At 43.9% G+C, this 14,612-nt stretch overlaps 1 protein-coding gene across 1 annotated transcript in view; it reads left to right on the top strand.

Annotated features, from left to right (window-relative positions):
• Positions 1–14,612, top strand: part of DOCK5 (dedicator of cytokinesis 5) — a 252,306-nt gene that overhangs the window by 55,757 nt on the left and 181,937 nt on the right. Inside the window, exon 2 of the mRNA XM_021001085.2 lies at positions 8,588–8,671. Coding sequence (XP_020856744.1) covers positions 8,588–8,671 — 84 coding nt within the window. The remainder of the gene's footprint in view (positions 1–8,587; positions 8,672–14,612) is intronic.

The following is a 14,612-nucleotide window of genomic DNA, read 5'->3' as shown; positions in this document are numbered from 1 at the left end:
TGAATTGAGGAATTTAGAGACCACCGAGTCCAGACACTTGATTTTTTCAGTCTAGGATGGTTAAATGAATTTCTTAAACCCAGAAAAGTAGGAAGTAGCAGAGCTGGTCATTTGCAGTGTCCTGATGATGAAGCCAGCCTTCTTGCTAAGGCATCAGTGCCCCTGAAGGTCCCTAGTTTCTCACAAGATGATAGGCTGTCCAGCCTCCTGTGGGTTAAGGGCTCACCAGGGGCAGCCCTGTAATGAGCTTTGATCAAAGGATTCTGAAAGCTATCCTGCTACAATGTGGAGGCAAGGGGTCTGATCAAAGTCAGATCACCAGTGTCAGCATTCCTGCTGCTGTGGCTTAGTTACCTAACTGGGCAAGCATTCTTTGGGGGATGGGGCCTCAGCTGATGAGGGCTTCCAGCACAGACCTGTGTGTGTCTGCTTACCCTGTCTGTCTCAAGCCCTGAAACCACCTTCTCAGCTAGGATTGACAGTTGAGGGACCTCCACGGTCATCCAGTGTAACCCTCTCATTTTCCAGAGTCAGACCCAAGCAAGTAAGTTGATTTGCCCAAGGCCACGTAGGTATCAGAGGTGGGATTTGAACCCGATTACCAATCCAGCCCTCTTTCCTATTTTTTCTCCTCACCCCCACCTCTGGGAACTCCTAGCGCTCTTCAAGGTACCCAGGTGCCAACTCTTCCAGGAAGTCTTCCCTGATCCCTCTCAGTTGTTAGGATTTTTCATAATGAAATTGTTTTATAATTGGTTGCTGGTGTGAAGGGAATTATGCTCTTCATATTAATCAATTTGACATGTGTAATGAATATCCTAATAATTTAGAATTCTCAAGAATTGCCTCTTCTAACATATTCATTACACATATATTGATTAATGTAAAAATCATAATTCCCTTCACACTGTAGACTTGCTTTGTTAACACTTCCTGAGGGCAGGGACTGATTTGTTTTCCCTCTTTGTTTGCCTCCCCGTTTCCCCATGCCTAGCACCACGGTAAACTTTGAATGGAGTGATTTGTCTAGAATCCCCTACCCTAACCTTGGCTTTCCTGTCTCAGATCTGGCATCTTTTCCATCACCTCCTGCTGCCCTGCTGGGCTCTTTGGGGGAAGATGGGACCTTTGTTCTGGTGTTGTACAATTCCTGAAGGGGGGGGTTCATCAGACAGACATGGCATCTTTTCCCTTTTTTGACCATGTTTTTCTCTACCAAATATTCAAGCCTTTATTTTTTTTTTAAAGGTCAGATAAAAGGGGGAGGGGGAAGGAGGTGGTGGCAAACAATTCTGCCCTCTGTAAATGTTCACTGTCTTTGTCATCTTCGCTCCCTAAAAAAGGAGGCTTGAACAGTCAGAACTGCAAGCCTCGAGGGAAGGATTCCAGCAGCTGGTCTTTCGCAACTTCTCCCTGGCTAGCTGGAGATTTATATTCCGCACGACTCCCTGCCCTTGTTTGATTTCTCCAGACCAAACAAGAGATTGTGATGGGGCCTGCTGGCCCAAAGCTCCCCAACTTGTTTCCTCTTCCCTGGGATCAACACTTAGTGAATCACTGAATATCAGATCTGGGTGGAACCTCAAGCCTAGGAAGTCTGAGTGAAAACATTAAATGCCAGGGATGGAAGAGACCTCCACGCTGAGGATATGAGAGCCGAGTGGGCCCTGAGAGATCATTTACAAGCTGTGGGAGTTTGGGCAAGCCACTTAACCTCTGCCTGCCTCAGTTTCCTCATCTGTAAAATGGGGATAATAAAAGCACCTACCTACCTCCTATGGTTGTCCTTAGGATTAAATGAGATAATATTAGTAAAATGCTTAGCACAGTACCTGACACATAGTTGGTGCTATTTAAATATTAGCCATTATTATTACTGTCATCAGCACAATCAAAAGTATTATTATTCTGGTCCAAACCTTTTATTTTACAAGTGAGGAAACAGGAGCTAAGGAAGTTCACACAACTTGTCTAAGGTCACACAGCTAAACTGGTGAAGAGCCAGGAATGTTGCAGTGTAGGGGTGCTGGGAACCCTGAAATGCAAGGGCAAAGGGTGGGGGTCTGCCGGGAAAAATTTGACCACTCAAGCCTTCTTTCAGTCAGAGACAAGGGTTATTGGGTCACCAATAGAAGCAGGGAGGATTTTAAGAATCTGCATGTTTAATGAGGACAAGATGGACACTTTTATACCGAAAGACTGTGGGAAGATCTGGATGAGATTAAGGAGTAGCAAGTAGCCTGGGATGGGCCAGGTGCAGACAATGAGTGCCAGGATGAAAGAGCAGTTAAAAGGATTATTGACTGGGATGGGTGATGCCACAGGCGAATGCCAGAGATCTGGGTCCAGGGGCTTTGGGGTCCAGGTCCCAAAGATTGGTCTTTTCCTTTTAGAGGTTCAGACGCCATCCCCATCAAGAGGAGAGCTTAGACCCATCTCAGGTGACTCCTTTCCTGACTTCCCAGCTGAAAGGGATCTCACCTTCCTCAAGCTTTACCTGTACCCTTATTTTGCAGGTACCTTTATGTGAGTGTGTGTGTGTGTGTGTGTGTGTGTGTGTGTGTGTGTATGTGTGTGACAAACATTCACAAAGATGAAAAAAGAACTATAGGTGAAATTAAGAACTTCTATTGTTCTTTTCCACAAAATATATGTTAAAATGACCAAGGCAGTAACAAAATGGGCCCATTGCTTTGTTCCCCTCTGAACTTTTGCTTCTGGGTATTTTTTTCTTTTTCTTTTTATCTTTTTAAGCATTTAGGGTTAGGTGACTTGCCCAGGGTCACACAGCTAGTGTCAAGTGTTTGTTCTGAGGCTAGATTTGAACTCTGGTCCTCCTGACTTCAGGGCCAGTGCTCTATCCACTGCTCCACCTTGCTGCCCCTCTGGGTATTTTTGCAATGTTTTATTGGTGAACTATTCTTTTTTGACATCTCTGTGGCTTCCCACTTAAGTCACTCCCTGCCTCCCCACCATCTAGTTGTTATTTGTAACAAGGGAAGTCAAACAAAACATGTCAATATATTGTGGCAATATCTGAAAATGGGTGTGTCTCGTTCCCACCTCCAACTCATCTGGTCTTCTTTGGACTTTACTCTCTCTTACGTCATAGTTACTTAGGTACCTCTAGCTTCCCCTACTGGAGCATAAGCTCTTTAAGAGAAGGGTCTTTGTCTTATCTATCTTGCTATCCCAGTTCCTAACATAGTGCCTTGTATGTAGCAAGGCTTAATCAGCATTGGTTGAACAGAATTGAAGTCTCCTGATTGGTTCAATGTTCTTTCCACTACACAGTGATACACCCATGTAATCTGGTGCTCATTTCTCCCTTTATGGGCAGAGGAAGCAATACCTGGAGGAGGGGTTGGGAAGAGGAAGAGGAAGAGGAGAAGGAGAAAGAAGAGTCTTCCATTAGCTGGAAAACAAAGCCTAGCACTCTTCCGCATAGCTTATAAATTTACTGGGATTCCAATGTGATGGTAGTGACTAGGATGATAAACATTTGTCTTACCCTGATGTACTTTTTTCACAGATGGGGTTAGAAGATGGTTCTGTTGGCTGCCAGGGAACAGTTATCAAAATAAATAAGTTGCATTTTATATATATATATATATATATATATATATATATATAAATTTATTAAAAGTCATTACATCTATAGTCCTATAATGCAGACAGAATAACAGGCAATATTAGAGTAAATTTGATGATGTTTTAAAAGGAAGGGTATTTTTTTTTGGCTTTCAAAGCAGCTCTCTCCTAAAGTTAGCTATTCAACAAATAGGTACCTATTAAGTACCAGGCACTGTACTAGATTCTGGGAATTCAGTGATGAAAATGAAAGCCTCTGCCCCCTTGGAGTGTATATGACGGGAAAGAAAACTGAAAAGCAGTAATTCTATAGGACAGTCTACGGTTGGATGAGGAAGGTATGGCTAGACAGCAATTTGCTGAGGGAGTGGGGAAGAACTGGGGAATTAGTGGCCTGCAAACTCAAAGTGAGTCTTTGTAAGATGGCAGCCCCCAAATGTCCCTTCTATACCAGGCTCCATTAATAGCGGAAGAAAGTCTAGGACTAAGGAGATGATGGTCCCACTGCTTTCTGCCGTGGTCAGAATGCATCTAGTGTTCTGTGCTCTGTGCTGGGCACCCCACTTAGGAGGGACATTGATAATTTGGAGAACAAAGTAGGGCAACAAGAAGAGTAAAACTAGAAGCTAGTAGAAATCACAGAGGAGGCAAATGGTGCCCATTAGCGTTGCCCAGAGGGGGAGGGCCGACCCTCACTGGAGATCCAGCAGAGGCTGGAGGGTCATGGGTTCTTACTCATGAATGTGTTGTACTAGATACCCCTGAAGACCCTTCCAACTCTTAAACTCTGTAACCGTCTAAGCAAACTCTCCTCCAGGTAGACAACCTCGAGTCAAAGTTTGGCAAGCATCTTATCCATGGAAGGGAGATGAATAGCCCAGTCTTTGCAGAATGCTTCCCAAACACTGAGAGATGCCAGCTACTAGAGGCCTCTTAGAGAAGAGAAAAGGACAGTTAGGGATTTTTTTTTATAAACTCCCCTTGTTGTTCAGTCATGTGACTTCGTGACCTCATTTGGGGTTTTCTTGGCAAAGATCCTATAGTGGTTTGCTATTTCCTTCTCCAGTTCATTTTACAGATGAGGAAACTGAGGCAAACAGGCTGGAGTGGCTTGCCCAGGGTCACACAGCTAGTCAGTGTCTGAGGTCAGATTTGAACTCGGTAACATAAGTCTGGAACTCTATCCACTGGGTCACTTAGTTGCCCATAAATTCCCAAAGGATCACTGAATTTAAAGGTGGAAGGAACCTTCAAGAAGATATATCTCAACTCCTTATTTTTAGAAAGGATGAAACTGAGTCTTCGATGAGTTTAATTATTTTTCCCTGTACTGTACAGTATTTGTAGAGGAAAAATCCTTGGATTCATTGTCTGAAGACCTGGGTTTGAATCCCAGTTGGGCAATGTATCAAATAGTTCCCAACCTTAGCTCTGCCCTTTTCTTACTCTGTTATCTTGGGAAAGTGACTTCATCTCCCTGGTCTCATGTTATCTCAAGCAGACAATGAAGAAAGTGAAGGAAAAAGAACCCCCAATCCCTCACTGAGATACAAACAAAGACAGAGAGAGAGGGAGAGCTTGAAAGCTTCTTACAAATAAAAGAGAATGAGAAAGACATGGGGGGAGTGAGGAGTGGAGCCTGGACCCCACCAATCAGAAGGGAGGGCATGATGAAGGCACCTCTGAGTGCTGGGGAGAAAGTGGGGAATTCCTGGAACTGAGGAGTGAAGCTGGAGGTGGGCAGGGAGTTAGCTTGTGGGAGTCAGAAGAGGGAGCAAGGCAAGAGAGAAGAGTTGGTAGCAATATGGTGAGCAGGTATGGCGGCCCCCATCACTATCAATTAGGAAAAATATTGATGGACTGGGGAGTTTTCAGTGGAAGGTAACTGGGAGAGTGATAAGCCTTGAATGAATGAGAAAGACCTTAAGGATGTTTAGCCTGAAGAGGAGAAGCCTTGGGAAGGGCATGAGAGCTGTCTTCAAGGGTCTAAAGGGCTATCATGGAGAAGAGGGAAGGCATATGTTTTGCCTGGCCTGAGAGGATAAATCCAAAAGCAACTGGTAAAAGTTGCAAAGAAGTAAATTTGGCTTTTGGTATAAGAAAAACTCCTAATAACTTGAGCTACCCCAAAGTGACATGGCCTGCTCTGAGAAATGGTGAGTTCCCCTCCTTGGAGGTCTTCAGACAAAAGCTCAATGACCTCTTGTCAGGCATCCCAAGATCATAGATTTAGAGCTGCAAGTGACCTCCAAGGCCATTGAACCCAGCTCTCTGACCCTAGGTGGCCCAAGGGATCTGATGTAATAGGAGCATGGGTTTGGAATCAGGACCTAGGTTCAAATCCCACCTTCACTGCTTACTACCTGGCTGGTCTTAGGCAAGTCATAACCATTCTGGACCTTAGATTCCTCATTTGCAAAGGGAGGAGATTGGACTAGATGACTTTGAAGGGCCTTGTTAGTTTTGTTTCCTTAATCCGCAGGATAGTGGTGTTGTCCATAGGAATGGGAAGGGTTAGAGAGAAATTGGAGTTTCATTTCCTATAGCCTCCCACTCCATCCTCTGGAGCTCTGGGGTGCCTTAAGCCTCTGGGTCACACTGGGGCAATGACTCTGCTTCTGCCCTTCTGAGTGGGACATCTGCAGGTTGTCAATATTGTGAGTCCTCCTTTCAGCAGCAAACGTTGCCCAGGTGGACTGCAGCATCAGCTGAAACATCACAGCTTGCCTGAGAATGCCTTGGTGCTGACTAACTTAATTACATATTTGCTGTTCCACCCATTTCCTGTGTTGGAAAACCAGCCAGTTTCTTAATGAGTTGAATACATCAGCCACTTAAGGGTGAGGAGCTCTGGGGGCAGCCATAGAAAGCAGAGAATCTGTTGTCCCCAAGATGCAACAGCCGCCCAGAGTGGCCACGGCAGCACACCAGCTTGGTTGGGAAGGCCCCTTTTCAGTGTCCCCCTAACCCCAACCTGTACAGGAATCTCCTATTCAAATGCCCTGGTGGGGTTGGGGGGAGAGGCCATCTAGACTTGGCTTGCAGATATCCCAGGAGAGGGAAGCCCAGGCTGCTTGGAGACAGCCTTCATTGTTGGATGGCTCTTCCCTGTATCATCCCTAAATCTTCCTGATTGCCCCTTTTTCTGTCCTCTGCCATCAAACAGAAAATTCAAATCTGTCTTCCAGGTAACAGTCCTGTAAATACTTCAGATCATACTTTTAGACCAGCAGGAGAGGCAGTGTGGTACAGTGAACTTTGAACTGAAGGGCTCTACCATTTACTATCTGTGTGACCTTGGGCAAGTCATTTACCCACTCTGAGCCTCAGTTTCCTTATCTGTAAAATGAAGGGGTTGGACTCATGGCTTCTGAGGTCCCTTCTGTCTCTAGATCTGAGTTCTTGAGACCCAACATGAAAAAGTTTGATGTTAAATACCCTCATCGATGAATTGAGACCGGCTTCTGGATCAATCAGAGTGGTGAGCTGTCCTTGGATTGGAGGGGACTGAAGCAAGGTTAAATGATTTGCCCAGGGTCACTAGGTCTCCCTGACTCCAATTCTATCCCCTTATAACCTCCCCTCACTGCCTCTCAGGCACTCATGTCTGCTCTAAATTCCTATTTCCATGAATGGTGCCATCACCAGCACCATGGTATTAGAAGGGAAAATTCTACATTTGGAGTCAGGAAGCCTTGAGTATGAATCCTGCCTCCGGTGTGTGTTAGATGTGTGACTGTGAGCAAGTGAATTCATCAATTCTATTCAACTCAATTCAATCCAGTCAGTTTTTATTTAGTACCTATTGTGCCCTGGGCACTGTGCTGGATGCTGGAGGCACAAAAACAACAGAGTCAGTGGAAAAACCCCAAGAGTCCCAGCCCTCCCTCAAGGAGGGAGAAAACAGTTTGTACAAAGAAATGAAATGTAAATGATTTGAAAAATAATTTCTGGGATGAGGGTCCTTGCAACTGTGTGAGATCAGAATAAGCTTCTTACAAGCTGAGTTTGGAAGGAAGGTGAGGATTGTCTGAGGAAGACGAAAGAAGATTCCAAGCAGGGGGAGAGCCTGTGCTCAGTCACAAAGGCTGGAGATGGAGTGTGGCTGTATAGGAAGGGCTGCAGGGTCCACAGCAAAGGATGCTGGGTTTGAAGTCTGAGGCCCTGGATTCAATCCCAACTCTGACACTTACTAGCTGTTTAACCATGATGAGTTGCTTAGCTTCTCTGGGTTCAGTTTCCTTGACTGTAGAATGAGGGGTGTGGACTAGAGGACCTTGAAGGTCACCTCCAATTCTCATTCCATAATCCTAAGTAGGGCAGTTTGGCTGGAACAAGAGCAATCCAGAAAGCTGGGCTATGCCACCCTGGGGAGGACTTGAAAAGAGGAGGAATTGGTATTTTTTTTCCCTCAAAGCAAGAGTAAGCCAACTGCAGCTTCTTAAGCAGGGAGTAACATTTTTTCAGTCATTTTTCTGTTGTATCTGACTCTTTGTGACCCCATTTGGGGTTTTCTTGGCAGAAATACTGGAGTGGATTTCCTTCTCCAGCTCATTTGACAGGTGAGGAAACTGAGGCAAAAAGGGTTAAGTGACTTGCCCAGGGTCACCCAGCTAGTAAGTTTCTGAGGCCAGATTTGAACTCGGGTCTTCCTGACTCCAGGCCCAGTGCCCTATCCACTGCATCACCTCGCTGCCCAGCAGTGACATGGTCCCTTCCTAATCTAATCCTGTGACCCTATGATCCTCATAATTTTATGAACATGCTTAGAGTCATAACAAACATGTGTATTATTCTACCGTGACACTCCTTATGTCTCAGACACAGAGGGAGTATCGCTCCATCAGCAAGCATTCATGAAGCACCTACTATATGCCAGGCACCAGCACATGATCTGGTCTGCTGCTCAGGCTAACCTCCGAAGTAGAGGGTTGCTCTCTGAGGAGTTGTCTTTCACTGTTGTGTGACATCTATTTTTTTTCTTTTCCATTTCCAGCAATCTACAATTACAATGCATCCCAAGACGTGGAGCTGTCTTTGCAGATTGGAGACACAGTCCACATCCTGGAGATGTACGAAGGTAAGGCAGGAGACACATTGCTGCCCCATGACAAAGGACTCTGGGGAAGGATGTTTACTGATTAATCTTGGGGCTTTCAGAAGTCAACATGCCTTTTCTCCTTCCTGTAATGTTGCAGTCCCACACCAGGAAGGATTGAGGTTGTAAAACTTCATACCTCAAGGGCTTTTAGCCAGGCCAGCTGAGCAATTGAAAGGATTCCTGATTCTATCTGTGTGCCTGCTGTATTTACTATAGATAGAGCCTTTCCTAGTCTTTCAGAGGCTCATGCATTTCAAGGTCTAAGGAACTATTCATTAGAGGCCATTTAGTCTGACCATTTTATAGTCTGAGAAAGTGAGACCCATAGAGCTGAAATGATTCAGCAAGTTTCAAACAGGATTTGAACCCAGTTCCTCTGACCCAACAGAGCTGTCTTTCCATTGTACCATACTGTCTCTGAAAAATGTATTACCTGGTGTTGGCCAGACCTTTGGTGAGGAGCTCCGCTGGTGCGCAGCTGGTGGATTTCATGGCTTTCCCACTTGGTAGGGTCTGCCCATGGAGGACAAGCCTCTGAGAACCTGGTGGTTATCTCTGCCATGATTGGGCATCGAAGGAATACTTGGATTAAGGAAACCAACCAAATAAAAGGTGTGTCTTGACACCAGGGTCCTGGCAATGAGGAGGAGAAAGTTGTCTGTCTCCTGACCCCCGGATTTGTAACAGTTAGTATTACATCTGAGAGTGGCTGAGACATAGGCACAGGTTCATCAGATGCTGCAGAAAACTGTTTTAAGGGCTTCAACCCGACTCCCACCATCCATCCACTGTGAGAGGCAAGGAGGTTTGTAGTAGAGTCAGGATAACTGAGGCTCCCATCTTACCGCTGACATTGGCTGGCTGTGTGATCCTGGGTAAATGACTTCCTGTCTCAGAGCTTCAGTTTCCTCATTTGTAATGTGGGGATCATAACACTGACTGCATAGGGTTGTTCTGGGGATAAAATGAAATCATGTCTTTAAAGTGCTTTGTAAGCCTCAAAGTGCTATATAAATGGTAGTCATTACTGTTGTGATTATTGGAGGCAACTGGTATCATAAAGATCCGAATTCAAATCCTCCCTCAGATATCCTTTAGTTATGAGACATCTCAGTTATCTGAGACATCTGACATCTGTAGTCATGAGGATCTCAGTTTCTTCATCTGTAAAATGGGGGGCGGGAGAGAGGACCTTTTTCCTCTGAGGTCCCTTCCAGCTCAATAATCAAAAATTCCATGGTCTTATTCTTTTCTTAGTTCAGCTAGAAGTCTGCGACAAGTTGCTAACCAGGCTGTCATCCTCTGACATTGGTAGTTCTCTGGGCTGCAGCACAGATGGAGAAAATGACCTGTTTTGTAAATGGACAAAATGATAGGGATGTAAGCTCACCAAAAGCCTCTCTGGGACAACTTCAGTCACAGATAGGATGATGCTAATAGGGAGGATGATTATATTAGTTCCAAAATACTGAAAGGCTGGGAAAGGAGGGAGTATGTCATCCATCTCCTTGTGGGCTTTGAATTTCCCTGGGGAAATCAGACCAGGCCTTCATTGGGTCCACAGAGTCCATAGGTATCCTGGAAAAAAGATCTCTCTTGCCATTGGATATGAATAGCCAATAGAGAGGCAGAAAGAGGCTATTCATAAGATAAATATACCTGAGAGTTCTGACTGACTGAGGAGTCCCAGGTGTGAGCTGGACCCTTGGGGTCATATTTAAGCTTTCTCTGTAGTTCCAGAGAAGTGTGTCATAATAGAATGAAGGGCATTGGGTTTGAAATCAGAAGTTATGAGGTTGTATCCTAATTTTAGGACTTGAGCAAAGGACTTGCCCACTAACAGCTTGAATTTCAGCCTTTTTAAAATGATTCAGCAGTCATTGGGGCTCCTTCCAGATACAAACTCTGTGATCCCAGAATTGCCTTCCTCACCAGTCACTCTCTTGCTCCAGCCCAGTCCCCAGGGGTACCTTGGGACAGGAATGACCTTTCCAAACATTCCTCAACTCTGAGCTAGTAAGCCTCAAGGCTCCAGAGAACAAACTCATGCAGGCCCATAATTCTACCAGTGACCAGGAATCTAGCTAAACCACTCATGGCAAAACTGAGGAAGCAAATTAGATGGCCCGGTGGATCTCACGGAAACTGAAAGGGTTCAGTATCAGCAGGAAGACATTGGAAAGAGAAGGAAGGTAATTAGAGTGCATCAGATACACTCTTCAGGGAGATTGGATTCCTCCTTGGGACCTTCACACAGAGAATAGCTGAGGGAGCTTGCATTCCCGTTAAGGTTAGTGGGGATCAAGTAACTGCCAGTTAGTGATTCTGTGGATGGGGGAAAGGAGGGGTCTAAAGACATGACTAAATTCCTATCAACTAACTCAGATTTTAGGAAGATGTGCACATAAGATATGAGCCAGGATGGGTAAAAGAACACTGTAAGAGAAGCTTCCAGTGTGATAGAGGTCAGAATGAATTGAAGGTAAGTCTCTAAAGGCAACATGAAAAGGGAAATTCACACACACACATACTCTGTTGGAAGCAAATGTTCTATGTACATAGATTGATGATAACAAATAATGGAAGGAAGGCAGAACTACTCAGCTCTTAGACTGCTCAAATTTTCTTTGCTGGCAAGATTCAGTGAAGATCATACTCAATTTGGATTCAGAAGGCTTTGAGTTCAAATCTAGATTTTACTGTTTACAACCTGTGTGACCTTGGGCATGCCTTTGGACCTCCATCTCATCATCTTTAAAATGTGGGAGTTGGATTAAATGGCCTCTAACATAATTTCCCACCCTAAATCTATTATCTTACAATCTTTGGATTTAGAATAAGAGAAGACCAAAATGTTTAATAGAGTTAAGTGCCAAGATAAATGAGGAGATAGAGAGCAATCATCTTTCCTCAGTGAATTCAAATTACTGCACTTGGATGAATTAGACCCTAGACTATGGAAACAATAGCCATATATGTGTGTGACTGTCAAGACCTTGTATGTGATCTCTGAAGGATCATGGAGAAAGGAAGAGGAGTCATAGGACTGTAAAAGGACCAATGTCCCAATATTCAAAAAGCGGAAGAGGGTTGTATCTATTATAAATTAGTGAACATGACTTGGACTCTTGGCAGGTTCCCCACCCCTGTTGTAGGACGTATTGTTAAAGGGATACTTTCTGAGTGTGCAGAAAGGGAAGTAGCAGAGATAGCCAACATGAGTACACGACAAAGTATGTCAAGATTTATCATTTTCCTAGCTGACAAAGTTACTAGAACAGGAGAATATGGTAGACACAGCATATCAAGATTGTAGCAGAGCACCTGATAAAACTCCTGTGCTATCCTTTTGAAAAGCTTAGAGAGATATTGACTACCTGACAATGTGGGAGATATATTTGAAACTGGTGAATGGCCCAACTCAAAGAAGAGCCCTAATGGGTCAATGGCTACTTTGAACGTCTGACTACCCCCAGAGGTTTGTGTTGAGTAACATTTTTTGTCATGACTTAGATCAAAGCACAGCTGACATGTTTAGCTAATTTGCAGACAACATAGAGCTGTTGGATGGCACAATTAACATCCACACAATTTTGGATAGCCTAGAATGATGTGTTAAATAAAATTAAATGTAATAGCAATGGATCTAATAGATAAAATTTAATAAAGATATATGTAAATAAAATCTTACACTTCTGTTAAAAATAATCAACCTACCAAAGACAAAATGGGGGAGGTATGACCAAGCAAACATTCTTTTTTCTTTTTTTGTACATAATATTATATTTTTCCAATTACATGTAAAGATAATTTTCGACATTTATTTTTTATAAGATTTTGAGTTTCAATTTTTTTCTCCCTCCCTCCCATCCCCTCTCCCCAAGATATTAAGCAATCTGATATAGGTTTACATGTGCAATCATGTAAACATATTTCCACATTAGTCATGTTGTGAAAGAAGAAACAACAAAAGGGAAAACCCACAAAAAACAACCAAAAAGTTAAAATAGTCTGCTTCCATCTACATTCAGACTCCATAGTTCTTCCTCTGGATGTGGATAGCATTTTCCATTGTGAGTCTTTTGAAATTGTCTTGGATTATCTAAGCAACCGTTCTTGTGAAGAAACCTGAGCATTTTAGCAGACCACAAATTTAAGACAAGTCAATGGTATGATAAAGGCATGTCACTGATGTCACAAAGATCCGAATTCAGGTCCTCTCTCTGATATTCCTTAGCTGTGTGGCCATGTGCAGGCCATTTCATTTTTCAGAGCTACTGCAATTTTAGGCTCAGTGTCCAGGAGGAGGAGGAAGAGGTGATTTCCCCTTATTTTCTCCCCTGCTCAGACCACATCTAGAGAATTGTGCTCAATTCTAGGAGGCAGCTACATGGTGCAATAGTGGGTGAAGTGCTGGACCTGGAGTCAGGAAGATCTGAGTTCAAATCTGGCTTCAGACACTTAGTAGCTGTATGACCCTGGGCAAGTCACTTAACCCTATTTGCCTGTTTCCTCATCTCTAAAATCAACTGAATAAGGAATAGCAAACCACTCCAGTATCTTTGTGCCAAGAAAACCTCAAATGAGGTCACGAAGAGTTGTATACAACTGAAATAATTGAACAACAACTCAATTGTGGATGCCATGTTTTAAGAAGAACAGTGATGAATGAGTTGGACACGTCCAGGGGAAGTCAGCCAGAATGGTAGCAGGCCTTAAAGTCATGCCACTTGTATTGGCTGAAGGAAGTAGGTATGTTTAGCCTGGAGAAGAGAAGACTTGGAGGAGGGCAGGACAGCCATCTTTTTTTTTTTTTCCTGAAATTAACAAACATCAAATAAAACGGGTATTTCCACATACATAATAGAGCAGAGGAACATTGGCCCTGAAGTTACAAATCTCTTTCTGTATAGTGCATTGTTCTTCTTAAGTATATGCCAAGGTCAACCTGCAACTGTCTTCAAGTGTTTTAAGGCTCCCAAGTGGAAGGAGGATTAGATTTGTTCTTCTTGGCTGTAGAAGGCAGAAACAGCAATAGAGAGGAAAATTGGACTTACCAGTGTAAGAAAAATTCCCATAATTTAAGCAATGGAAAAGTGGGATAGGCTGCCTTGGGAGTTGGGGTGGAAGAGACTAGGGATTTTTGTGCAAAGGCAGAATAAAGCTCAATCTATGAACATTTATTAAGCACCTGTTAGTGCTAGGCACAGTATTAAGTGCTAAGGATACAAATAATGAAAAAAGACAGCCCCTGCCTTCAAGGAGCTTACAATCTAATGGGAGAAGACAATGCATAAAAGGAAGCTGAAAAGCAGTGGGGATGGGGAAGGAGTGGTAGTTTATGTGGGGGCTTGATGGAGAAGTCAGAGTAGTTCCCAAGTAAAGCCACCAGGCGAGAAATGAGATGTCTGAGCTGTGCACTCTCCTTAAATGGAGGCTTCAGATTCATGAGCCCACCCTCCAGTCCAGTAATGAGGTGGAGTGTCAAGGCTGATGAGATCTTACAGGATGCTGAGGTTATCCCATCAGTGGGTGTCCAGAGGCATGGTTGGAGAAGTCAGACAGAGGAGTCCCAAAGTAAGGTTGCCAGGTGAGAAATGAGGATTTTCCTGGATGGGAATTCTCGGTCGGGTGACAGCCACTGAGGTCCCTTCTGACTCATGCTCTGGGATTCTGAGACTCCAGGATTTTTTGAGAAGTGTTATAACTTAGTACAAGAGTCAAAAGACCTCATTTTGAGCCATAATCACTAAATGCTCAGTAAGCTTGGAAGTGCTATGTAGAGGTGAGGTATTGGTAGCGAACCAGCAAAGAACAGGGTCAAGAGCACTGTCTCTGTCCATGCATGTGGGTTCAAATCTTGCTCCAGATGCCCCCTGACTCTACATTCAATGCCCTATCCACTCTCTTACTTATTCTA

The sequence above is a fragment of the Phascolarctos cinereus genome, unplaced genomic scaffold (assembly GCF_003287225.1).
Source record: "Phascolarctos cinereus isolate Bilbo 61053 unplaced genomic scaffold, phaCin_HiC Scaffold_2;HRSCAF=192, whole genome shotgun sequence".
Classification (NCBI taxonomy): domain Eukaryota; kingdom Metazoa; phylum Chordata; class Mammalia; order Diprotodontia; family Phascolarctidae; genus Phascolarctos; species Phascolarctos cinereus.
The sequence above is the reverse complement of the archived record's forward strand: the minus strand, read 5'-3'. Positions and strand labels throughout refer to the sequence as shown.